Genomic DNA, 27270 nt, shown 5'->3' with positions numbered 1-27270 from the left:
ACCTCCCCTCCCCTCCCCTCCTCAGCTCATTCAATCAGTCAGCCCGTTTGAACTTTGCTTGCTGATATTAAATTGCTCCTAAAAGCAATAAGTGACAAAGGAAAGTACCGTAAAAAGGTAAAATACGTAGGGGTAATTTATTCTCTCAGCTGATTTGGACTTGTTCTCTTAGCGGTTACAATTTGAACTCTTACTGTTTTTTCGTTCGCTATTTTTTATTTTTCTTCAGTTTTTTTCTCGTTCATTCACTCTCTATCCTCTATTACATTTTCTTTTCCTGTTCACATAGATTGAAGGAATTAATTTTCTTTTGTTCCGTGGCTGTTTTGCTATCACAAATCCAATTTTTCCCCGTAGCTGTCAAATTGTGTCGTTATTGTTAATTTTACTCTTATTTTCAGCTAAATTAGTTGAGGAGCGAATCTGGAAGTCGAAGTTGTGAACTCGTTAGTGACTTAGAGGTTATAGTGCTAGCGGTAATAATTTGACTTCATTATATTATGCTTTTGACATTGTGGTTGTTTATTTATGGATTTCGATTATATTCAGATTTTGCGGTCGTTTTCATTTGTACTTGGCGCGAACTCTATTTGCTCGCTTACTGTTCAATTTTAAAAGGAATACAACGTTCGAGCATTTTTTATTAATAAATTTGTCAGCGTCATCTGTCAAACACGGTTGTATATTGTTACATTTGATGTTAAGCGTTCACTCGACCTACGACTTTGTAAAACTAACTAATTTAGTGGTTTTTGTTTACATACTTAGCTTTGAATTGCACCACAAATAATCATCTGTTTGTGCTTAATGTCAAATTACAGCACCTGTTTTGACAAGTCGAACTTTTGTTGTTAAAATGTCTTTAAATGGTGGTATTTAATTGTTTGAACCGCTATGCTCCGCAAATACAGCTTGAAGATCACGGTTCAAACCGAGTTAAACTAACATAACCTTTCTACAATAGAGGACTGCAATTTGCTCTTGAGTTTGCCTATATTTAGATTGCTCAGCCCTGACCTTTTGACCGCTTTAACTCATTTCAGTTTGATAATGTGATTGCGATGTAATTGGTACGTTAATGTTACGCAATCAGAGATTATTATGACGACGAATAGTCGTTCTGAATACTATTTAATTGGTTAGTTGAGCCCCTTTTTTATTGCCCTCCGTTTCCAAGATAAATTTACAGCTATAATACATTTTCAAATGCTGTGTTTCAGTATTATCTCTCGGAAGACTAATATAGGAAATTAAATCGTGTTTAATTAATTAAACCTTTTTTGGCCAAAAAAAACGACTTTGTGATTCGGGAGCAAAAATCGGTCGAAATAAACAATGGCTACAAAAAGAGCTCACGAGTCAAGTTCAAATAATGAGCGCCGAGACAGTTCGGCTAAATCGGATAGTGAAAACGAAGATATCGAAATGTCCGATTCAGACGCGGAAGATTTTTCGTTTGTATCCGCAAAACAAAGAAAAGAATCGGAGCTAAAAGAGGCTAAATCGAAGTACAAGAAGTTTTTAACTGGTGATGCAATCACTAGCACGTCTACCTCAATTGAAAGTGCCCCTAACGACCCAACCAAAACGGAATCCGTTTCCCAAATTGCGGAGGAATCAATTCCCGAAAAAGATATAGAGAAAATTGTAATTCCAGTCGGAGGAAGCGCACGCCGAGGCGAAGCCAGTTTGCTGGACCAGCATTCAGAGTTAAAAAATCTGAAGAAAGAGGTGGAATTGAGCGAAGCAGTAAAACAGCAGGATGAAGAGAGACGTTTACTGGACTACGTGGCAGAAAAGACGGCTCTAAAAGCTGTCCAAGAGATAGCACGCAATATTTTATACACTGAGCCTATCAAGACCACGTGGACATGTCCTAAATGGTTACAAGACAAATACCCCTCGTACCATGAAAGAGTGAGGAAGAAAAGGAACATTGAGGTAAATTTTTATTTCTTATACGTTCGTTGGAAAATGTTGCTTGGTTTTTACTTTGAGGGTTAATGAATGTGAGGTGTCATTGGCAGTTTCAGCTGGCGTGGAATAATGAATGTCAATGAATGTTTTCTAAATAACGGGCTTTATGGCTTCTAACGGGAGTTTGAATTTCAACGGGCTTTATGGCTTCTCATGTATAATGAAACGGGATAAACTGCTAAAGCAAGAGAGCTTTCAGTTCTCAGACTGCTCAGTAGCTCTCTTAGAGTTGTACTAAGCTCTATGCATCCGGTTCATCTAATGTGCTGAGGTACTCTTGAAGAGGCAGAATTTCATGTGATTTAAATTATTTACAAACAAACCCAACCCCGTGACTGTCGTTCAAGAGCAAGTCATACTGCGGCAGTCCGTATATTTTATCGTATTTTTCAATGCTTTCTGCCATACTAATCCAACGAAGAAAGCCAATCTTATAATTTGAAATAATAATTAGGACTAGATGTTTAATTGCTCTTGAACGAAGTTCATAGCAATTATTGTAAACATGTGTCTTTTTTATGCAAAATTTTTGCTGGACACTTCTGACTTTTCGAGTGACTTTTACGCCCTTGACTTATTGGGTTTCGCGTGATTTAAAATTCTCTCTCAATCACAATTTCAAGCAGCTGAACTCAATTGGCGGCAATTTAATACTAAAAGTCAAATGAAAAGTGCGCCGAAACTGGTGTCATTTTTTACTTTAAATCTTAATAGCGGTATATGTTAAACCTCTAATGTGGTTATTTGAAGCCCGCTATTGAACTTCTTAGTCTCATTTAGGCTCCCTCTGCCCCCCCCCCCCGACTGAAGCAGGCTGCAATTGATTAGAGCTCGCACTAGTCGTTCCGTGAGGAATTGTTCCGACGTTTAGTCGGTTATGTTTTAAAATCTATCTCAATAGGGAAAACAATATAACCATACTATGAAGAACATACTTAACATTGGAAACGGAAACGCTCAAATAAATTAGATGCTTGTACCAAAAGAGTATCTAACCTAACCAATTTTTCTATAATACATTTTAAAATGTGGACAGTTTTTGCTTTTCGTAATTAAAAAGTTTTCAAAAATCAATCATGTTGCACTTTAAGAGGTTGTCTTTTGTATATCTTCTCACCGTTAGTTAAGAATTTATCAGATTGTAGCTTTCTGGCAATGTTAACTATTGTAACAAAACTCGATAGTTTTGCGCGAATGGTCAGCCTTGTATTTAAAAATCAAACTTCTCAACAATTTGTTAAAGAACAGAGGTTCGGTAATGTGTGGTTGGTTGCACATAATATTCCGCTTATCCACATTCTTGACTTAAATATTTACCGAATCAGAAAGAAATAGGAAAATTTGTATAGGAAAAAGATATAGGTATTGAAAAGCAGAGTGTGCTTTGTATTTGTGTTCTCAATTTTGGACAAACGTATATACCAGCAGTTTAATATCAGTCTGGTTGTTTTGGTTTTGCTGGGAGGAACAAAAGATGAACTGAATTAAACATTTACCATTTAGTTGAAAAATAAATCAACATTAATACAACATCTCGCAGAAGAAAACAAAGGTTTGGTCCATTACTCATAATTTTGTCAATATTTTGCATTAAAGTTTATCCAATTTTCAACCCAAACCTTCAACACAAAGGGCCTTGACGAAACAGCTTTCTGATTATCCAGTGAACTCCAAATTAATTGTTTTGCTCTAAATTTTAAACACAAATTAAATCAATAAAATAATAAATGCACTTGAAAAATTGAGTGAACTAGAGTGAAAAAACCCATGCTGCAAGTGGCAACAAATTACGTCAGCAACACTAAATCAGTGAACCCCAAATTAATTGTTTTGCTCTAAATTTTAAACACAAATTAAATCAATAAAATAATAAATGCACTTGAAAAATTGAGTGAACTAGAGTGAAAAAGCCCATGCTGCAAGTGGCAACAAATTACGTCAGCAACACTAAATCAGTGAACCCCAAATTAATTGTTTTGCTCTAAATTTTAAACACAAATTAAATCAATAAAATAATAAATGCACTTGAAAAATTGAGTGAACTAGAGTGAAAAAACCCATGCTGCAAGTGGCAACAAATTACGTCAGCAACACTACATCAGTGAACCCCAAATTAATTGTTTTGCTCTAAATTTTAAACACAAATTAAATCAATAAAATAATAAATGCACTTGAAAAATTGAGTGAACTAGAGTGAAAAAACCCATGCTGCAAGTGGCAACAAATTACGTCAGCAACACTAAATCAGTGAACACCAAATTAATTGTTTTGCTCTAAATTTTAAACACAAATTAAATCAATAAAATAATAAATGCACTTGAAAAATTGAGTGAACTAGAGTGAAAAAACCCATGCTGCAAGTGGCAACAAATTACGTCAGCAACACTAAATCAGTGAACCCCAAATTAATTGTTTTGCTCTAAATTTTAAACACAAATTAAATCAATAAAATAATAAATGCACTTGAAAAATTGAGTGAACTAGAGTGAAAAAACCCATGCTGCAAGTGGCAACAAATTACGTCAGCAACACTAAATCAGCGAACCCCAAATTAATTGTTTTGCTCTAATTTTTAAACACAAATTAAATCAATAAAATAATAAATGCGCTTGAAAAATTGAGTGAACTAGAGTGAAAAAACCCATGCTGCAAGTGGCAACAAATTACGTCAGCAACACTAAATCAGTGATAAATTAAGTTAAGAAGTAGCTCTTTGACTTCTTGACGCGTTATTAACTCTTTAAAAATAATTGGCGGTAAAGATAAAAGATACCACCAACAGATAATTCATTGAGACAAGTAACCGCAGTTTTAAATCAGTAAGATCTCGGTACGATTTAGATATAATAACTGCCTTTGAAATTGTTAACGGTTGGAAAAGTATTATTATCGAAATCTATTTTTTCGATCAAACCTCAAGCAACTAAACCACCAGGTTTTCATTAGAAATTAGAGGGGACCAGTTCTTTTTATTATAAATTTTTTGATTACAGACGAGACAATAAAGAAAAACATAACGGATAAAACCCAAAATTCCAATGCTTTCTGTGAAAAATCTGTATCCAAAGTTTTTGTTGAAGACTAAAGTAATTAGACATATTCAACTGATTTTACCCGAAAACAGCTGGAAGCTGTCGTTAAAACTTCAATTTTAATTGTATATTGTGTACAAGTATCTTGATTGTTCCAAAGGCTTGTGAAAATGCTGCTCAAATGGGAATATACAGCAAAATATTTATGCAATGGCCGGCACAATTGACAAAATGATTGAAAATACTATTATCTGATTGACCCTTTTGACAACGCTTTAATTATATCTACATTTAACAATATTGGAAATTCTTAAAGCAAACCACTCTTTGTTGATCAGGCAAGTGCAGCCTTTTATGGCCTCTACGAGAAAAAAAGTCTATTTCTCTACATAGAGTATTCAACCCAAAATATGATAATTCCAAAAGTTAATGGGTTGCTTGTTGCGTTATGTGTTTTTTGCGTTCTTACGGTATTCCAAATTTCATGTTTTGAGGACAAAAATAGAACGAATAATTTGGGAACCCACGTGACTGTGTCAGGGGATAAGATTATACCCTTTTTATTTGTAATTACTGCTCCCTACATTTGAGTCCCTCGTGATGCATTTGCATGATTTGAACTTGCGTGATATAAGATTTAAACTTCAAGGTTAATTATAGAACGAGGCAGCTAGCGCGGACATACAGGATGTATTAATTTACAATTGCCTCATTGTGCTACATTTTTTGTAATATGACCCGCCTTGATTACTGATGGATATTGTTGGTAATTGCAATTATCTCAAAATACAATCGAGTTTCCTAAGGAAAAGGTTTTCGAAGGTCGAGTGTTTAATTTCGATCGATTAATTTTTCCAAAGAGACGAGACAAGGTGAAGCTCGGTATGTGCGTAATTTTCTAGCTGGTCCAAAACAAATTTCATCCGCTAGCGTCTTTTCTAGCGTCTTTCATCCGCTACAAAATAATATCTTTTGAGACTTTTTGAAGCTATGCTTTTTGTTTTTAATTTTTTAACGCTTTTTTGCGTTTTTGCGCCTTTTCTGGAACATTCGGGTTTTTGTCACCATAGCCCCCCACAAAATTATAGAACCCCATTATGGTATATTTGCCATGATGGGGGGCTATAGTTTACCTGACCACTAAGCTGGGGGGCTACAATCGGCTCTAAAACTATGACTAGAATAATTAAATTCTGAACTATTACGTCAATTACATGGTGGTAGCAGCTATTCCGAAATATTTGAGCTTTTTGAAACTGGCGACAAATGTTTACTGTGCTTTTAATTAATCTCGAACGAAGTTTGTAGCAATTATTGTCAACTTGTGTTTTTTTGTGTAAGATTTGTGCTTGACCTCTTTGGCTCTGGAACATTCTTTCCATTTCACTTCTCGAATGACTTTTTCACGCTTGATTTCTTGATTGTTGCGTGATTTTAATAGCTCTTTTTCAGAAATTTGTTTCTAAAGCAAAGCCGATTGCAAAGAATGTTACAATGACCTGATAGCCGAGTGTTTAATGTTTCAGTGTATCACGCCTGAGGTCGTGGATTCGTCACCAGTCGGAATTTTTCACACCCATAAAAATGTATCTAGGTTACAATCCCCTCTTGAATTAAATTATTCCGCCTGTTGTTCGGGAACAGTTTGTCCGACCCCAAGTGGTTTGTTTTTTTTAAGGAAATTTGACACTAATTTTCTCATTTTCTTAGCTTTTGTTTCCAAAAATAATTATTCGTGAGTCTGTCTTGCCTGATATTGTGTGGGCAGATGAGTGAAACAATGTTTTTCTGTTCTTATGTGTACCTGAACTATATGGAAAAGTTTTTTTTTGCAAGCTTCATGGAAAAGTTATATTGCTTTCAGTCAACTTGTTATTCGTTAATTGAATTAAGATCGTTATTTTATGTGACAACATACATTTTGCCATAAGATACTAGCTATTTGAAGGGCCATTTTTTTCGTTGAAGACGAATTCGATTCGTTTCCGCAACTCTCGAAGCTATGTGTTCAAAATATGTTCACAATTTCGTCGACCTCTGACCTCAATGAAAAGTCAAATTGGACCGGGAATTTTAGTCACATTGGAGTAGTAATAAGAGCCAAGAAGTGAGTTTTAATGCTCGACTTTTTTTATAACTGCTTTTAAATTGGATAGAATTTAAATGAAAAATTTCATTTAAAAAGTAACGCATGTTTCCTAGTTGTGTCTTGTTGACATTGTCTGAATCCCTCAATCGGTAGCTGTGCTTTTATGACTTCGACACTTGGTCATAATAAATTACGAATTTGAATTTTGAGTTTTGTGTGTAATTGGTGTCATTTTTGTTGTATTTTTGTTCAATTAATGAAGGTGTTCATCTGTTGCTAATTGGGCATGAGTTGATCTATGGGAGTTCTGATCTGATGGTTTTTATGACTTTACAAATTGGTTTACAAAACACATCTGTGAATTTTTGTGTTTTGCACGTATTTGTTACTCATTTGCTCTGCGACTCTTTGGGACGTTAACACTAGAACTACAAAAACTACTCCTTACCTTGTTGATAATTCAGTTGAAATTTGAGCTAATCTTCTATAGCGAAAACAAATAACTGCGTCTTCCGAACCTGGTAAGGGCGGTCAAGGTTGGCTAAAATTAAAATTTACAGAAGTCTATCAGCGTTTTGTGGCTGTCATGTTTTCGTTTTGAATTTTTCGCTGCGTTTTGGTAAAGTTGGGACTACTGCAGTCTGAATGAGTTTTAATTGGATTTCAAAAATTTGGTGACTTGATAGTCTTCTGTAAGAAGCATAAAACATAGGGAAATTTTTTGCAAAGATAGTACAGATGAGCAATCTTATGATGATTTGATTTAATCAGAGCTGCCAAGGCTGCATCAATTCAACTTGAAAGTCAATACAGTCTTGAATTGCCCTTATTGTTTTTATCCAATGTTTGGATACTGCTGTGGGTTCTGTATTTTGGTTGGTCTATTTGAGACATAATCAACGTGGATATTTTTTGATTTTTTTGGTTGAAAGCCCTCTCATCATTCTGATTTCACTTTCCGTTATTATAAACGGTATAAACTAGCAGAGGACAATGGCCTTAACTGTGGCCGCAGTTTTTAGATGTTTGTTGATCTTTGTTGGTCGGGTATTGTGAAAAACGTCCCATTGGCTGCTATCACCACTCCCCGACCGTCGGTTTTTAAGAGCAATTTACCATACTTCAGTGAGTGCTTAAAGCGTACCTGGCAACAGGCTAGCTGAGTAACTGCTTCAAGTTGTCTGTTAATCGTAATTTGAGGAAATTGCTGAATCATTCCAAGTCAGTCTTGAGTATCAATGATATGACTAGAATAATTAAACTCTGAACTATGACGTCAATCAAATGGTAGCAGGAGGTATCGGAGAATTTCTACCTTTTTTAAACTAGTGACAAAAATTACTGTGCTTTTAATTGCTCTCGAACGAATTTCAAGCAATTATTGATTTATCAATTAACTAATTACTTGAAGTCTGCTGGGTTAGAATTAAATACCGAATAAATAGAGAAGCAGTTTGAGCAATTTAGTGATCAAATATGAGGTGGGGCAATTAGTTTTTTGGGGCTTTTTCATCTACCTGATACAGGTTGAGTTCGAGTTAACTTTAATGCGTGTGTGTGATTTTCATCCTCAGAGGGTAAATATGTGATGGCCACAGATTCTCATGGGAGCAGACTTTTATATTCTTTTTCTTATAAAAAAATCGAGTCAGCCAGTATGGCAGAAACCTAGATTATGATGTCCAACTTTGCCTGCTGACTGTGGTTTTGTTTATTTCAGAGATTCTTCAGAGAATGGCTTGTGGAATAAAGATTTTGAATACACTAATTAAAAGTTTACCAGAGAAAACAAAAATCTTATTGCTTAATGCAATCGTAATAAGTCATCTACATTATTCCGCTTTAATTTTGATAGGGTTGCAAAAGTCATTACTTACAACTTTAGAAAAACAATTGACTTGGGGAATAAGAACCATTTTTTATAGGAGAAAATACGATCGGTGCAGACATCTCAAACTTGGCAACAAAATATTACCAGTCTCTTTTCTCTTGAAAAATCATTGCTCAAAATATTTTTTTTTCGCTTAATCAGCAACGATCTTCCAGCATATAAAATTGAACCTCTCTCTACCATGAGAATAAAACAGCATGACAGGTCAAAAAAAATACCGTTCGATATAAGAAAGAACAATAAGTTTTTAACTGATTCTTTTATTGCACAAGTCATTCCAATTTATAATAGTCTGCCTTCTAATATTAGACTGAAAACAACATCGAAAGCTTCCTTAAAAAAAGAACTGTAAGAATATTTTTGGAAAGAATTTTTGAAGGACCCAAAAGTAACTGATATGAAAGATGACATTGAGAGCATTAGATTTTATATTTTTTAAAATCTTCATGATGTACATATAAAATTGTGAGAACATTTTATAATAGCATTTTAGGCCATTTTTTACTAATATAATGTCACATTTTAGTTGCGTAATTTAATGATTTTATAATTTTACATAATGTTATATTCTTAACCGTACATTGCCTTTTCTACCATTTGTTTTTCATTCTAATGTGTACCAGAGGAAATTAACAATGTTCTTTTTTTTTTATTTCAGGTGGAGGGTGAGGACTGTCCTCCGCCCATTACTTGTTTCAAGCAGATGAAGCTCCCCAAGTGTGTATTGAGGGCTCTGGAGGAGAAGGAGATCAAAGTACCCACTGCGATACAAGTACAGGCGCTTCCAGTCGTTTTATCAGGTCAGTCAGTTTGTCAACAATCTCTGTTGACTTCATGTTTGGAACGCCACTCCGGTTGATAGAACCTCTACAAACAATAATTGTACATTGCAATAACTGAAAATATGAACTGTAATGGCTCCTGTTCACCTCAAATTATCTGATTATTGGTCAGACAGGCTAAAAAGAAAAAGAAGTTGTTCACGAGGAAGAAGTAAACAAGTGCATGGTTGTTAGTCTTCTGATATTAGTTTTGTTCTGTTTGTGAACTATAATGTCTGCTTCTGGATCTTGTTTGATGTTTGAGAGTTTGTAGCTGACTATAGAAGGAAAAATCTTATGCTTTGGTTTGTGATGTTTGTCAGTTTTATAGTTCGTCAAAAATGGTTTTAGAAAGCTGTTCAAGTATAAACGTTGCGATCAATGAATTGAAAATTATTATTTTTTGTTTTTCCTCAATTAACAATGTGCAATACTTATTTTTGTTTTAGGAAGGGATATGATCGGAATAGCCCATACTGGCTCAGGGAAATCTCTCGTGTTCACATTACCCGCAGTTCTGTTCGCTCTGGAACAAGAGATCAACCTCCCTTTTGTACGAGGCGAAGGGCCCTATGCCCTAATTGTGTGTCCTTCGAGGGAACTGGCCAAACAGCTGTACGACTGGTGTCGCTACTTGGCAGAAGCTCTCGAGAATGCAGGTCATTCTAGATTGAATATTGCACTTTGTATTGGCGGAGAAAGTGTGTCAAATCAGGTTAGTGTTCGAATGTTAGTGTTGTTAATTATACCGTATATTTCCTAATGTAGAATTACCACCCCCATCCTTAAGAGTATAACCACATGTTATTAATTGCTATCAAAAAAAGTTTACAGCAATTACTTCGCTTGTATTGATCGGGCATTGCTGTTAAATAATGTTTGCGGCAATTAGTTGAATTATTCGCTTTTTCATGTTCTTTGCTTATTCTTCGATTTTTTGCTTCATTGAATTTGTATAACCACTTTGAGTGACTTTTGACCTGTTAGAGTAGCGCCCACTTTTGTTCCTAACGCCCTTTCTTTTCTCTTGCTTCTGCCAAAGTCAATCCGTGGACCGTCGTTTGAGAGCAATTCACCTGAGATATTAACTGGTTCACATTCGTAAATTTTACTCAATACTATCAACAATTATATCGACATGTAATAGTTCTTTTTTATCGGAATTACTTCTGACTTTGATAATTTGGGAAAACACCGTGCATAAATGAAAAATTTGTTAGCATTTCAATTATACTGACATCACCGATTCATAACTAACGTCTTAAAATTTTAGCAACTGCGAACCCTTATAATTGTAAAACGGTAGAAGCAAAAGGTACTGGGACTTTGAAAACCAAGTTTTGTGCTCGGGAGAAAACAATCATTGCTCTATATTGAAAATAATTTTTTTCTGTATATGTCATTTAGATTCTGTTCCAGGTAAAGACTCTCAAGTACTCTATACATATCTGCGTGGCCACTCCTGGACGCCTCATGCATTTACTGAACGAACGAATTATGAATCTGCACACCTGCCGCTATCTTTGTCTAGATGAGGCTGATCGAATGATTGGTAAGCTAATCAAGTCTATAACTGCTCATCAGCCCCACATCCGGTTCAAATTCGGATTTGTAGGATCTCATAATTACTTAAATATGAATTAACGAGGCATGAAGGGTTCAAAGATTAAACTGCACGTGTATTTTTAACTTTCGTTTGTGCGTCAACAGTACGAAATATTATATATTTAATAGCCACCAAGCGATTGCGGCTATTATTGGGGACATCGTGGTTTTTTTTACAATACAAGAATTGGATTATATTGGTGCTGTGTCTTTTTAGAATTCAACGAATGTTTTGGGGCGATGTCATTTTTAAGATCTGTTCACATATTTTTATGTTAAAATTCAAGCGATGATTTTGGTCACGCCGAAACAGGAAGTAGAGCGAAACAGCGAGTGGTTTTGCGGCGTGAATTTTTTCACTCCAATTTTAAAGTAGAGTGAGAAAAGTTGTGATTTTTTGTTCACATGCGGCGATTTGACTATTGAGTTTTACTGTTTTTTCACTTTTTTATTGTTTTTATTTTCTCCAAATCAATTCACTGTGCATTCTGGGTCTAATTTTTTTGTTTAGTCAATGAAAATTCTTGGAATTGTTGGTCAGGACTTGTCTTGCTATGTTTTTTTATTTCGTCGTCAATATATTTTTTACGACCATATGACGTCACAACCAATTGAAACCTGCTTTTTGGTTCATTCGTTCATGCAATTTGAACTGAAGTGCGTGCGTTACGTCATTTCTCACTCTTTGAGAGACTGAACACAAAATGGTGTTTGAACAACAATTCGCTTTCTTGCTAGTGTTTTTTGTTCGCACGCGGAATTTTGACATTGATTTTCTGTGTTCTCAATTTTTTTTGATCTGCTTTTTTTCTAAATGGTTATCCAATTCATTCATTTTCCGTTCTGGGTCTAGTTTTTTTTAGTTTTTTGCTTAGTAACTGAGATTTCTTTAAATTGTACATCAGGACTTGTCTGCTATGTTTTTTTGTAAGATGTTTTTACACCTCGTTCATGATTTTGAGCTTTCAAAATGAGGAGCTTAGTCGAGTTTATGCCTTGAAGTGATGTGTGGTGAAGCTACTGGAAAGGCAGTAATTCAAGGTTAAAAGGTCATTTTTGGGAGTTTTCGAGCCCAAAATGTTGCATTTTTTCTTGATTTGTCATTTTTTGAGTATTGGTACTCCAATCGTAAACACTCAAATTTTTCTAATTTTTAAAATTTTTTCAATTGAGTTTTAAGTTTGTGTTTTTTGTTGGGTTTGAGTCATGCTTTGAGTTTTTGAGGTTTAGAAGATCTTTTTTCATTGCCATTATTCAGATTTTTTCCTGCCTCAGGGGTCAGAAACTTCAGTTAGGGTTTGATAATAAGTTATTGAAACATTTTTATGCGCCATGGATTAGTTTTCAACTTTTTAATATAAAAAATTTTAGCAATTTTTGATAAAATTTGCAATTTTTCCACTTTTTGGCATTTATTGTCTTGATTCAATTTTTTCCAGACTCAGGGACCAGAAAACCTCCTTTTGGGTTTGATATTAATTTACTGAAAAAGTTTTATTGCCCTTGGAATGGTTTTCAACTTTTTAATATAACAAACTTTAGCAATTTTTTAATCAGACTTGCATTTTTCAAGTTTTTTTTAATTGTCAATTTTTAGGTTTTTCTGGTCTCAAGGGCCAAGGAACGTCCTCTGGTGTTGGTAATAGTTGACTGCATAGTTCTTAGTGGCAATGAATTAGGTTTCAATTTTTAATGTCACGAATTGTAACCCTTTTCTTTTATTTAACTTGCAAGTTTTTATGACTTTTTTTCGCCAGCAGTTTTTTCGGATCCTTGGGCTCAGGAATCTCCTTTGGTGCTTGATAAAGAGTAACTGCACAGTTGATATAGCTAATGGACTTGGGCACTATCACAATATTTAATATTTTTTACATAAAACTTGCCATTTTTTCAATGTTTTTTGAAAATTTTTCACCAGCGAGTTTTCAGGATGCATGGACCCAGGATCCTCCTTTGGCGTTTGATAGTAAGTTACTGCACATTTGCTATAGGTAATGGAATTGAGCAAATATCACAAGTTTTAGCGATTTTTTTGAAAAGTTCTTCAATTTTTTTTTCAATTTTAAAAATTTTGTCATTTTTTAGGTTTTTTCAGCCTCAAGATTTGGCATTTTTTTTTAAAAAAAACTTGCTTTTTAAAATTTTTTGTTATTTTTATAGGTTTCTCTAGCCTCAAGAGCCAAGGAATTTCCTCTAAGGTTTGGTAATAGGTTACTGCATAGTTTTTAGATGTAATGGAATGTTTTTCAAGATTTTAATATCAGGAATTTAAGCATTTTTTAAAAATATATATTTGCAATTTTTCAAATTTTTTGAATTTTTTAAAATTTTTTCGGTAACAGGGGACCAGGGACCTCCTGCAAGGTTTGATACTAAGCTGCTGCATAGTTTGTAGAGTTAATGGAATGGTTATCATTATTTTATTGACTCGATTTCTAATAATTTTTTAATTCAATTTAATTTTTTTCCCAAATTTCTCAAGTTTGGATTTTTATGAGCCAGTGAGACTCTTTAAGGCTTAAAATAGCGACGCTGGATAGTCTCTTGAGACAATAAAATTTTTTGAAGATAATATCACAAATTTTAGCGAGACTTTGTTGAAATTTGCGGTTTTTTTGAATTTTTTTTGAAACTTTGTCTGGCAGATTTCCAGAGATAAAAACATGTTTTCAAATTAACATAGTTTGTAGAGTTAATAGAATGGTTATCAATATGTTTCGATTTTTAATAGTTTTTTGATACAATTAATTTTTTAACTTTTCGGAAAGTTTTTATGTCGCAAGTTTATGGATCTTTATGAGTCAGTGAAACTATTTAGGGTTCAAAATAGGAATGCTGGATAGTCTTTTGGGACAGTAAAATTTTCTGAAGATATCAATATCGCGAATTTTACCGAGATTCTGTTAAATTTTGCGGTTGTTTTGCAATTTTTTGAAACTTCGTCAGTTTCTGAGTTTAACTATCTTTACTGGTCAACAAAACTTTTTACATTTTGCAGTTTGGTTTTTGACAGAATTCAAGAGACAAAAAAATGATTTTTAAACATTCTCATGCGAAATTTAGAAACTCTCAGTTTTTTTTAAGCATAATTGTATCATAGTTTGCCTTGAGGGTAAAAGCTTCAAGAGTTTTAGCCATGATTGTTTTGGGATAGTTTGATTTTTTTTAATTTCTCAACTCTCTTTTTGGCTGGGACTGTTCAATTGATCTGCTGGTCAGGTGCATTGGTTGTTTTTCTTTGAGTTGTTTGGATTGTATTTCAGGACTTGTCCACATATGTTTTATTTCGTCTCCATCGATGATTCTTGCGACCATTGACTTTTTCAATTTCAGAGACATCTACTGCTTTGCTTGAGGTTTTGTGTGCGTGACGTCATTTGTTCTGCTTTTGGATCAATTGCGTTACTTAACCTTATTATAAAAAATGACTTCTGAACTCACGTAATGAACTTTATTTTTTCTGAGCATTTACTACTTAAAGATCAATAGTGTGCATCTAAGTAGTGCCAAACGTATATGCACCAATTCTTGACTATTAGAGTCTTGAGTTTTTGATTTTGATTTTTAATTTTGAAAAAGCTCTATTAGGGCCTTTTCCTTGTAGAGCGTATGTGTCTCATAAAAATGACAGTCGGAACGTAATCCAAAGTGTAGTGGTCCTTTAAATGGTCAATCTGCCTATCTTATTTCTTTAGTTGTTTCAATTCTATGGAAGTCCACAATGGCCTATCGTGGCTATCTACGGGCTATGTTTTGAATAGGGCCTTAGATGCTGTGGATCCGCTGGCGGTTGCAAATTTTTTCATGAACTACATGTCAAAATATAAATAATGAAAGTTATTTTTTCAAATTATACAAATATTGAACATTGGTGGAGCGTCACCGCTATCCTGCGATTAGTAGCTTTTTCCGACCAGTACCATTGTTTTAGATATGGGCTTTGAAGAGGATATCCGCACAATTTTTTCTTTTTTCCGTGGCCAGCGACAGACACTCTTGTTCAGTGCGACGATGCCCAAGAAAATCCAGAACTTCGCCAAGAGTGCCCTCGTAAAGCCAATCGTCATTAATGTTGGTCGCGCTGGAGCTGCTTGTCAAACCGTTAGTGCCATTTTAAATTCTTGTGAATACTTGCTTACATTTTGTGACCAAATTTGAGCCATTGATATACGTTCTGGATAAATACGGGTGGTATTATTCATGCTGGATTGTTGTGGTCTTCGCTTTTGTTATAGTTTTTTCGGCTGAAGCTATTTTTCAAAAGTTTAATCTAATTGTTCTAACATTTTTTTCAAAATGGGGAATATACATGCGGCTGGATTTTTTTCAGTCAAATTTTCACTTTTTGTGTACGCATCGTTGGCAAAAAACACCATTCTGTAGCCCTCAGGATCTAGTTTTGATTTATATAAAATATCAGAAAATTGAAAAAAAGGGGAACTATTTAAAATTTCGCAGCAAAAATTGACAAATCGAAGGAAAAAACCTGGGGGGTTTGACAGATCGCGTTGAATTTTACGATAGAAGCAACCGGAAACTTTTCAAGTAAATTTAGTTAGGTTAAATGGAGAAGCCACTACTCATTAAGGATCAGCTCATTGGAGGGCCGATGATACCTGCCTTTGAGGAGAGTAGGCAAGACAAACAAAAAATCAAGAAAGATAATAAGCTTTACTTACGACACGATGTCTGTCTATTTCTGAACAAATTTAATGGAAAGGTCAACAAATCTCCAGATGAAAATTAAACTAAACCAAATGGCTTGAATTTCACCAAAAATTTATGGGGCCTGTCTTTTTTGAGAATAATTAACAATTAGACACAAAACGAAAAGTGCGAAATGAGGAATTATGTTTACACATCTTGAAAACAATAAATTTACGGTCATGAAAGTTATTAGCTTGAAACTGAAATCATTTAATGGCTTCATTTGTGCTTCGTGCAAAAATGTGAGACCTGTCGTTATTCGGAAATTCCTACTACTACAAAATTAGCAATTACTGGCAAAATTCAGACACTTCAATTCTGCGATGACACTGTGTCGAAGCTTATAAGATGACTGAATTATCAACAAACGAGGCCATAGAAAATTTTCAAAAATGTTTAAAATTGTTTGGTGTATCCGTTTAAAAAACCTTTGGGCTCAAACCACTACATAAATTGGAGATCAACTCATTAGAGGGCTGATGATACCTGCCATTATGGAGAGTAAGAGGCAAGACAAACAAAAAATATTCAAATAAAAACAAGCAATAATTACGAACAAAGCACAATGTCTGTTTTTTTTCTTAGAAAATTAAATTAAAAGGTCAAAAAATTGACAGATAAAAAGTAAAACTAAACCAATTGACTTGAATTTCGCTATAAAAGTTATGGGACCTGTCTTTTTTAAAATAATTAACCCTAGACAAAACGAAAAGAGCGAGATAAGAAAATACGTTTACACGTCTTGAAAACAATAAATTTAAGGTCATTAAAGCTATTAGTTTTAAACTGAAATCATCTAATGGCGTCATTTCTACTTCGTGCAAAAAATTGAGACATGTTGTTCGGAAATTCATACTACTGCAAAAATAGCAATTACAGGCAAAATTCAAAAAGTCACTTCAATTTTGCGATGGCACTGTCGAAGCCTATAAGATCAAAATCTATCCACTTAGAATAATGAATTTAATCAATTGCACCTTATTTCACCGCCAATAATCTGATATGCTTCTTGTCATTAATGTGGCATTAATTTGATGATAGGAATATATAGAAAAAGGGAAACTCAATTATTTGATAACATCGTAAACATAACAATCTTTACGAAAACTTGTATCAACGCCAAAAAACCATTGTTTGAACTAAGAAAAGCAATGACTACTGAATCGCGGTTGACCCAAAAATTAATGGTACATATCTTTTTGCTGAGACTACGCAGAAACGTTGAAATTGGCAAATCTCAAATTGCCTTTCTTTTTTGACTGCTAAGGAAGCCAATTGTGAATTCATTGGAGAGACTAAGTCAACCGACTACAATTTAACACTGAATACAAGCAAAACTCAAAATTTAACGAACAATTTTAAAAATGGTGTTGAAGCCGAAGAACGAAACGGTTTGCTCTGCAATTTCTGTTTGTTTATTGCCCCTACCTTTCCCAAGTAAATTTGGCATGTCAATAATTGAGTTTTGATTTGAAATAATTTTATTTTGTAACTAACATAAAAAACAAAAAGTCAAAGTTTTTTCAAATACATATACAGCACCCCATTACAATATAGTTAGTTTATTGAACTTTATAATTCTACAACTGCATCACTTGCTGCTTCTTCATTACAACAAAAATGCTGCAAACCGAATATATCAAAATTAAACGATGCATTTTGGATACTTGTGAGTTTTATTATCATAAAACCATTGTATCAACTGAAAGCATTGTATAGTTTTTTCAAAAAGCTCCTTCGATACCAAATTAGACGTTTGATTTATAAGAGTTAGTCGTAAGACTACAAAAAGAACATCAAATGATGGCAACACTCAAGAATTAAGTAAAAATTTACGACAACAATTTGTCGGAGCCATAACAATCATGACATGCACTCGTTTAATATCACTTTTAAATTAAAAATGAGTTCTCATTGGGATGAAGCAAAAAAATTTCAAAAAGGGCAGACCCAAATTACAATCGGAATCCTTTTTCTTTGCAAAAATCGATGAGACCAAAACTGGCCTTGCTATCGCTGCGCGGCTGTTGAAAAATATTTCTTGCTTAGAACTGCGTAAATGCTTTTTGAACAACAAAAATCTAAATATATAAAATACTAGATTTCTTTCATAAAAATGTTTTTAAATTAGCGGAAGAATATTATATCCAGAAAAGTTTCATAGGAGTCCGAGATAAATTTAGCCCATATCGGAATAAAGAAAGATTGTTTTTGCAGCTTTCATGTCTGAACCACCGGATCAGCAGAACAAATTGGAACACATAGGCAAATTTGATGCCATTTTTATTGAAAAAGTGCTAAGTTTTCAAAAATTTTGCTGAAATTTTTGACAAAACAGTTGGCTGAAACTTCATCAACTCTCTTCTTCCTTTAAACGTAAAAATAATAGGACAATTTTATTATAATTTAGCAGAAACTGATCAAAATTTAAGCAAATTTTTTGAAAAAGTTTGTATAAAATAACGAAAGTTAGGCGTAAACGTAAAAATAGTGGACTCTTGTTAACAATTTTTTTTTATAATTTAGCAGAAAATGATCAAATTTTTAGCAAAAGTTTTGAAAATGTAAACACAACTGGAAGTTCTCTCTATTCGTAATTGCTTGGGAAAAAGCAAAATTCAAAAAAATCTTCATTTGAACTTCTACTCTTGACATGCTTTATAATGATACCGATTAAAATCCTGTACGGTGAATATATCGATCGGCGAAAATTAACTCGGCGAAAATTATCGATTGGCGAAAATTAATTAAGTATTTTGGTTCAAACAGTTGAATTCATTTTTTCCAAAGCACAGGTTGCTTTCGGATACTCCCAACGGTTTCAGTTGAAGTAGGAATTTATTTCGGTTTTGGTTTATATATAAGAAGTAAAAAGCAATAGAGCGCTTTTTAGTTTTTTAGTTTGCTCTCTAGGAGAAGCAATTATTGTAAACGTGTGTGTCTTTTTACCACTCGAATAGTCTTTAGATTCTAGATTCTAACCCTCACTAACCCCTCCCTCACAGCCTACCCCCCCCCCCCCCCCACGCCTCCCGCCAACCTCCCCCCTCCCCACCCCACGTACCCCCTATCCCCATCTAACCACGTAGATCCTACTCCCCCCATATCTCGGAACCTACCCCCTCCTCCCACGAAACCCTCTCATTGTACTAAAAATTGTCGGCATTTTTGAAACACTTTACAGTTTATTAGTTAGACTAACAGTTTTCGTCATCTTTTTTATTTTAATTTACGTAAAGTAGTTTAAAGATTCTGTTGCAGGACGCCTCCAGCCGTTTCCGGTATTCTACCGGCTATATTTTTTGAGCTCAAGTCATGACCTAAAATTTGAATTTTGTTTTCGAACACTGACATCGCTTTTAGAAAGTTGACTTCTGTTTTCAAACATTGGGCTTAAAAACTAGCGTAGTTTGTAATGTATAGCAATAAAGAACTGATGGTAATATCCATGGCTAAAAGGTAATTTCGAAAATTTCTGATCGCATATAAATCTCTCAACCTATCTAAACGCCCTCCTCCCCCATCCTCCCAACTATCCGGCCTCCTCACACACTGTCCCGCACACAACCGCAACCAACATACTACCCCCACCCCCAACAACCTATTTCTCTTCTACCCCAAAATTGATTTTTTTTCGCTGTATATTGCTTTTTTTAATTTGTTTTATCCTATTTCTTAGGTAGAGTTAGATAAGAGTTTCCATTGCACGACTCTTCGAGCTGTTTCCAGTATTGTACAGGCTATGTGTGATAACATGTGAGCGAGATTTTCCGAAAAGTTTCAGAAAGTTTGTTTCAGATTTTAATGTCAATTCGTAGATTACCGATAGAATTACCGATAGATAAAGATGTCCACAACTAATTTTCCTAAAACAAAATAATCGACACAAATGAACGGTGAAGAACCTTAAGTAAAGGTCAGATGCCAAAAAGAAAATATATTTTTTTGCTGTCCGGGGTTGTTTGTGTGTTTGCATTTTTTGTCTTTATAAGTGTCCTTGTGTTTGTAATATGTGTTTTGTGTGTGTGCTTGAGAGTGAGAGAGAAAGCGAGAGTTACTCTGAAAGATTGTTTCTTTAAATGTTGGACACAAATAGAGGCACAGTGCAAAAACTGTCAGAAGTCCTGACAGAGAGAAATGGCTTATTAATTGCCACCATTTGCTACAAACTCAACTCAAACCAAAACTCTGTATTGATGACACATATAAGATTCTACAAAATTAGTTGTCCCATTATGCTCATAAAATATTAAAGCAAAAAAATTCTAAAAAGTTCGAAAAATTATGTTTCAAAGTTGTGTCGAAATTACAGTTTCCAGTGCAATTGCGCGGAGGTATACGCCTAGTGGTTTTACCAAAGATTAAGGAGTCTTGCTAATGTGCGTTTGCACATAATGTTTCGGACCTGCTCAATCAAGTTTCTGAATGAATTATCAACAAAGGCCATAGAAACTATTCAGAAATGTTCAAAATTATTTATTGTATCCGTTTAATAAACCTTCGGGCTCAAACCACTAATTAAATTAGAGATCAACTCATTAGAGGGCCGATGGTACTGCCATTAGGGAGAGTAAGAAGCAAGATAAACAACAAAATCAAGAAAGATAACAAACTTTACGTACGACACAAGGTCTATCTATTTCTTAAGTAAACTTTTGAAAAGGTCAAAAAATTGTCAGATGAATTGTAAATTTAAACCAAATGACTTGAATTTCACTAGAAAATTTATGGGACCTGTCTTTTTTGAGAATAAATAACACTAGACAAAACGAAAAGAACGAGATAAGAAAATACGTTTACACATCTTGAAAACAATAAATTTAAGGTCTTGAAAGCTATTAGTTTTAAACTGAAATCATCTAATGGCGTCATTTCTACTTCGTGCAAAAAATTGAGACATGTTATTCGGAAATTCATACTACTGCAAAAATAGAAATTACAGGCAAAATTCAAGAAGTCACTTCAATTTTGCGACGGCACTGTCAAAGCCTATAAGATCAAAGTCTGTTCACTAAGAATAATGATTATAATCAATTGCACCTTAAATCACCGCTATTAACCTAATAATCGTCTTGTCAATAATTGGAATTAATTTGGTGATCGGACCAGATAGCAAGAGAACCTCAAATATTCGATATCGTAATAAATGAAAAAAGAATTAATAAAAATTTGTAGCAATGCTTAAGAACCGTTATTTAAACTGAAAACAGCAATGAAGACTGCATTTTAGTTGACTCGAAAATTAATGGAACCTCTCTCTCTGCTGAGACTAAGCAGAAAAGTTGCAGAAATAATTTACAGAAAAGTTTTTTTCAGCCAAAATGTGTATTCTTTAGTGAGACTTAGTCAAACGACTACAATTTAACACTGAATACAAGCAGAACCTAAAATTTCTCGAATAATTCATTTCATAAAAACGGTTTTCATAAAATTTTCATGAAAAGCCTTAAAACGAAACGCTTTGGACTGCAATTTTCATGTGTTCATTGCCCTCCCTTTCCACATAAATTCAATAACTGGCATATCAATGTGATTTGAAATCATTATATTCTGTAACTAATACAAAGAAAACAAACAGGCAAATTAATTTCAAAAATATATACAGCCCCCCATACAGTTAGTTTTTGAACTTTATAGTTCTACAACTACACCAGAACTAGTACAATAACGCATATCAATATGTGATTTGAAATCATTATATTCTGTAACTAATACAAAGAAAACAAACAGGCAAATTAATTTCAAAAATATATACAGCCCCCCATACAGTTAGTTTTTGAACTTTATAGTTCTACAACTACACCAGAACTAGTACATCTCTTGCTTCTTCTTCATTACAACAGAAATGCCGCAAACCGAATATATCAGAATTAAATGATGAATTTTGGATACTTATGAGTTATATTATCATAAAAACCGTTCGATAACAAATTAGACGTTTGATTTATTAGACTCAGTCATAAAACTACAAAAAGAACATCAAGTGCTGGAAATAGTCAAAATTTAAGTAAAAATTTACTGAAATGATTTGTCGGAGCCATAAAGACCATGAGCTTCACTCATAAAACACAATATTGTTTCATTTGACAATACTGGAACATAAAGAAACCTCTGATTAATATCGCGTTTAATTTAAAAATGAGTTTATTTCAATTGGGATGGAGCAAAAAACAATTCAAAAAGGGCAGACCCAAAATACAATCAGAATCTTTTTTTCGTTACAAAAGTCAACATTGAGACCAAAACTGGGCTTGCTATCGCTGCGCAGTTGTTAAAAAACATTTGTTGTAAAAAAGTGCGTAAATGCTTTTTGAACAACGAAAATCTAAACATCAAAAATATACTATACATTTCTTTTAAAATTATCAGATTAAATTAGCGAAAGACTGTTATTTCCAAAAAATTACTTTGGAATCTGAGGTACAATTAGCCCATATCGGAATAAAGAAAGATTGTGTTTAAAGATTTCATGTCTGAGCCGCCTTATAAACAGAAGAAAATGGAACAAATAGGCATATTTGATTTCATTTAATGAAAAAAGGAAAAATTGCAAAATTTTCAAAATATTAGCTAATATTTTTGACAAAACAGTTGGCTGTAGTTATTCATCAACTCTTTTCTGTCTTTAAACGTAGTAATAATTGGACCCTGGTTAACAATTTTTTATTTATAATTTAGTAGAAATTAATCAAAATTTGAGCAGAACTTTTGAAAAAAAAAGCAAGTTCTTTTCTCTATTCGTAATTCCTTGGAAAAATTAAAATTCAAAAAAAATCTAATTTCTACTCTTGACAAGCTATCTAATGACACCGCTTAAAATCCTGTAAGTTGAATATATCGATCGGTAAAAATTAACTGAAACAAGAAAAATGCTTATGATTATATAGTTCCTTCCCCACTAAAGTGCGTCCGAACAATAAAGAAAACCTATATGAAGTTTGAGGGACTGTTTTTGTTTTTGTCTGCCGAAAAAAGAGGAATTGTTTTTTGGGCCAAACATCTCAAGTCATTTTCTCCAAAGCATAAAGGTGGCTTTCGGGTACTCCCAACGGTTTCAGGTTAAATGGTAATTCATTTCCTTTTCGGTTTATATAAGAAGTAAAAAGCAATACACTGCTTTTTAGCTTTTTAATTTGCTATCGAAGAGAAGCAACTATTATAAATATGAGTGTCTTTTTACGACTCGAAAGTTATTTAGATTCTACAGGTTTGTACGTTTCGAAGAGGAGTACGATTCTACATTTTTATTTATACCTGACACAAGTTTGTTCATGACTTGAGTTTTGACGTCTTTCTATTAAAGCATTTACCTCCTTTTTTGATTGTTGACTTCTGTTTGCGAGCGTTGGACTTTAACAATAGCTGTTCTACTGACAATTGAGAGAACTACTGGCAATTGAGAACTACTGGAGCAATTGAGAAATACTGGAGTATTAATGGTGTAGAGGTCAATTTAGAGATTTTGATCCCATTTAACCACCTAACCCCCCTCCCTCACAACCTACCCCCCCTCACGCCTCAACCTACCCCCTCCCCACGCCCAATTGCCCCTTTCCCCATCTAACGCCCTCATCCACGTACCCCCTACTCCCTCCACATATCCCAACACCTATCCCCTCCTCCCACCAAACCGTCTCATTGAACTAAAAATTTTCAAAAGATTTTGTTGCACGATGGCTCTAGTCGTTTCCGGTATTCTACCGGCCATGTTTATTTAAGCTCCATGTCATGAATTGAACTTCGGTTTTTGTTTTCGAACGTCTAATTCTGCTTTCGAACATTGGACTTAAAAACCGCTTAGTTTGTAATGTATATTAATTAAGAACTGATGGTAATGTTCAAGGTTAAAAGGTAATTTATAAAATTTTTGATCCCATATTAGTCTCTCCAACCTATCTAAACCATGCTGCCCCCAACTGACCCGCCTCATCACAACTTGTCTCCCCACAGACCCCCAACCAACCTACCACCCCCTTCAACAAACTACCAACTTTTCAACTCCAAAATTTGTTTTTTCAGACTGTTTTAGCTTTTTCTACTTTCTTTTTCCATATTTCTTAAATATGTAGAGTTAGATAATAGTTTTTATTGCCCGACTCTTTGAGTCGTTTCCGGTGTTCTACTGGCTATGTTTTTGGTGAATAAGTTTTGCTTGACCGCTTTTCTAGTGACTTTTACGCCCTTGACTTTTTGCGTTTCACGTTATGAATTGCTCTCAAAACGAAGTCTCTAGCATTTGTATGAGTCCTGTCAGTCTTTTTCATGCGATTTTTTGCTTGACTTAGTTTTTGTCATACCCATTTGAATTTTCGTCCTCAAAAACGGGATAAACAGGCAACGCCCAGCGGGCATTTAGTGCTCTTAGAACCTTTCAGCTCACTAGTCTCCAAGTATGCGATTCACAGAAACTGTTTTGGAGACTTATACTTATAGTGTGAAGGGTGGTTCTTAGAAGTTGAAGACCCCCCCCCCCCACATCGGCGCCCCTTCTCATTTCACCCTCCCACCACCAACAGCAACCCTCCTCACATCAGCCCCCCTCTCACATCAGCCCTCAATCCTCACGCCTGCACATCCTTCAAGCCATAAGGGCCCCGTGCAACCAACTCCGGCCCTTCCACCGTTGCCGCACCTCTCTCCTCACATTTCCCCCACTGTCACCAACCCCCCCCCCCCCCGGTGCACCACCCGTTGCGCTCACCTCACAACCCTTAAGCTAAAGCGAGCCTCACTAAACCGTGGTTAGCTACCGAAGAAGCCAACCGCTCGCAGGTCGTTTGAGAGCAATTCGCTCGACGTCAGTCGGTTATGTTTGAAAAATCTCTCTCACTCACAATTCCAATCAGCTGATTTGGCGGCAATTTAATACTCAAAGTGAAATGATAAGTGCGCCAAAATTGCTTTCATTTTTTTGCACTTAATAGTGGTATTATTAACCTCTAATGAGATTATTTGAAGCCACCTAGTAAATTTCTTAGTCTCATTTAGGCTACCCCCCCCCATTGAAGCAGGTTGCAATTGATTAGAGCTCACACTGGTCGTTCGAGAGCAATTCTTCCAACAATTTGTTTGATGAAGGCACACCGTTTGCAGTTCGCTTTTTCTCTCAATTTTTGTGGAGAAATAACCTTAGACTTACAATGGAGCAAACTGAGTAGAAAAAGAACAAACAAATGCAAAATCAAGCGACTAATTTATCCGAAATAAATTGCACTCTTTGCTGTTTGAAGTTTTTACTCAGCAGCTCAATTTTTAACAGCGTTGGAGATGTTTTTTTATCGGATATTAAAGATTCCCAACATTTTTTTTACCTTATCATCTTACCTACTTGGTTCTCCTAAAGTTGATTGTTGATGATGGCTAGGCGATGATGCATTTTAATTAACTCCATTAAGGGTTATTATTGGGACACGGCTTTGAGGGTTTATTTTTATCCGTATTCGAAAGCATCAACAGTCCTTTATTGGTCACAACTCGACTCACTCACAGTCTATCATACTTGTTTGCTGTTAATAACGAACTTTTTTTAAATTTTTTTCAGGTGTCACAAAACCTGTTGTATGTGAGAGATGACGCTAAGTTGACTCTGTTGCTGGAATGCTTGCAGCAGACTCCTCCCCCAGTCCTCATCTTTGCTGAGAAGAAACATGATGTTGACACCATACACGAGTATCTACTTCTCAAAGGTACATGCGAAAACGTTGTTTTTTTGTTAATTGTTTGTAGTAAATTTTTCCAATGTTATTTTAGACCTTGAAATGTATCAATTTGTAGATATTTCGCGTGGAATTGGACGCGTTGTACGTTCATCGAAAAGATTGCAGAATATTTTGAGCAACTGATGTAATTTTGTTCGTTCTCATAATTTCTACTAGAAGCAGAGTAATGTAATGGGTAATGTTGCTTTGGACAGGAGTTAAAGCAGTGGCAATCCACGGGAGTCTGGACCAGGAGGAGAGATCGAAAGGAGTTGAACACTTCAGAGAGGGCTCTAAGGATGTGTTGGTTGCAACAGATGTCGCCTCAAAGGGTCTCGACTTCGACAATATCCAACACGTGATCAACTACGACATGCCAGAAGACATTGAGAATTATGTGCACAGGATTGGACGAACTGGCCGCAAAGGCAAAACTGTAAGTGTCTCTCAATTTGGAAATTGCACTGAAACTTGACTCTTGAGGAAATCTTACTGCTGATTGGTAACCAAGATAAACAAGTACAATTATTTACTGCTAAGCGTGTAAACCATGGTGCTATTTACTGTTTATTCATTTGTCATCGCTAGTTTTCTTTTGAGCTATTGAAATTATTTACATCACTAAGTTTTAATGTCGGTAAAAATGTTCTGGTTGTTGCTTCACCTTGAACTGGTAGCTCCTCAGTTGATTGCAAGAGAATGAAATGAGAAACTATGATTGGCCAAATTTTGTTTCTTGATCTAAATGTTGCGATATTTTTTGGTGGAATTTATTTGCGATGTTTCAGGGATTGGCTACCACATTTGTAAACAAATCAACCTGCCAATCAGTTTTACTCGACGTGAAACACTTGCTTGTAGAAGCTAAGCAACCCTTGCCGCCTTTCCTGGAAGCTCTGGAAGATGACCCTGGAGTCGGATCCACGTTAGAGGAGACGTCAGCTACGACTACAACCAGTCAAGCTTTTGCGTCATCAGCCAGCGTCTCGGCTGCTAATTCAACGCTGACTCCTGCAGTGGGCGGCAACGCAGAGAAAGGCTGCACATACTGTGGTGGTCTCGGTCACAGGATATTGGCATGTCCGAAGTTGGAGAATATGCAACAGAAACAGGCCACAAAAGCAGGCAGCAAAGACTACCTCGCTCAGGGATCATCCGATTGGTAGCATCGAATGTAGCTTTAGAGGTTCTTATTTAGTTTACCGCAGTTTCTGGATTTTAATTTTGTAAATAATGTTTCTATCTCTCTCTGCTTCACCAGTTCCGACTAAAACATTTGAAGCAGTAGTTTTAAACAAAACTACTTCAAAGTATTATAGAAAACATATGTTATCAAAGCGCCGTAATCCTCATGCCCTGAGCCTCTGCTGATGTTTAATTTCCCTTCTTGTAATTCGATTCATGGCACAAAACGCTCAAGTTTGCTAACATTACAAATTATGAGGCCGCA

General features: G+C 35.0%; 1 protein-coding gene across 2 annotated transcripts; it reads left to right on the top strand.

Moving 5' to 3' along the window:
• The first annotated feature begins 205 nt into the window (after positions 1–205).
• On the top strand, positions 206–27270 carry LOC142341542 (putative ATP-dependent RNA helicase DDX41). 2 transcript variants are annotated; one of them, XM_075392559.1, is made up of 9 exons: positions 206–1138; positions 1221–1941; positions 9648–9789; positions 10260–10525; positions 11230–11362; positions 15347–15516; positions 25664–25808; positions 26036–26256; positions 26609–27270. In XM_075392559.1, exons 2-9 carry the CDS (start codon positions 1336–1338, stop codon positions 26984–26986), a joined length of 2061 nt encoding a protein of 686 aa, XP_075248674.1. In that variant the 5' UTR covers positions 206–1138; positions 1221–1335; the 3' UTR covers positions 26987–27270. The 2 variants fall into 2 exon arrangements, with proteins under 2 accessions (XP_075248674.1, XP_075248673.1); XM_075392558.1 differs by having other exon boundaries at positions 206–1941.

This window comes from Convolutriloba macropyga, chromosome 6, assembly GCF_964194025.1.
Source record: "Convolutriloba macropyga chromosome 6, txConMacr16.3, whole genome shotgun sequence".
NCBI lineage: Eukaryota > Metazoa > Xenacoelomorpha > Acoela > Convolutidae > Convolutriloba > Convolutriloba macropyga.
Note: the sequence above shows the minus strand (reverse complement) of the source record. Positions and strands in the feature narration are given on the sequence as shown.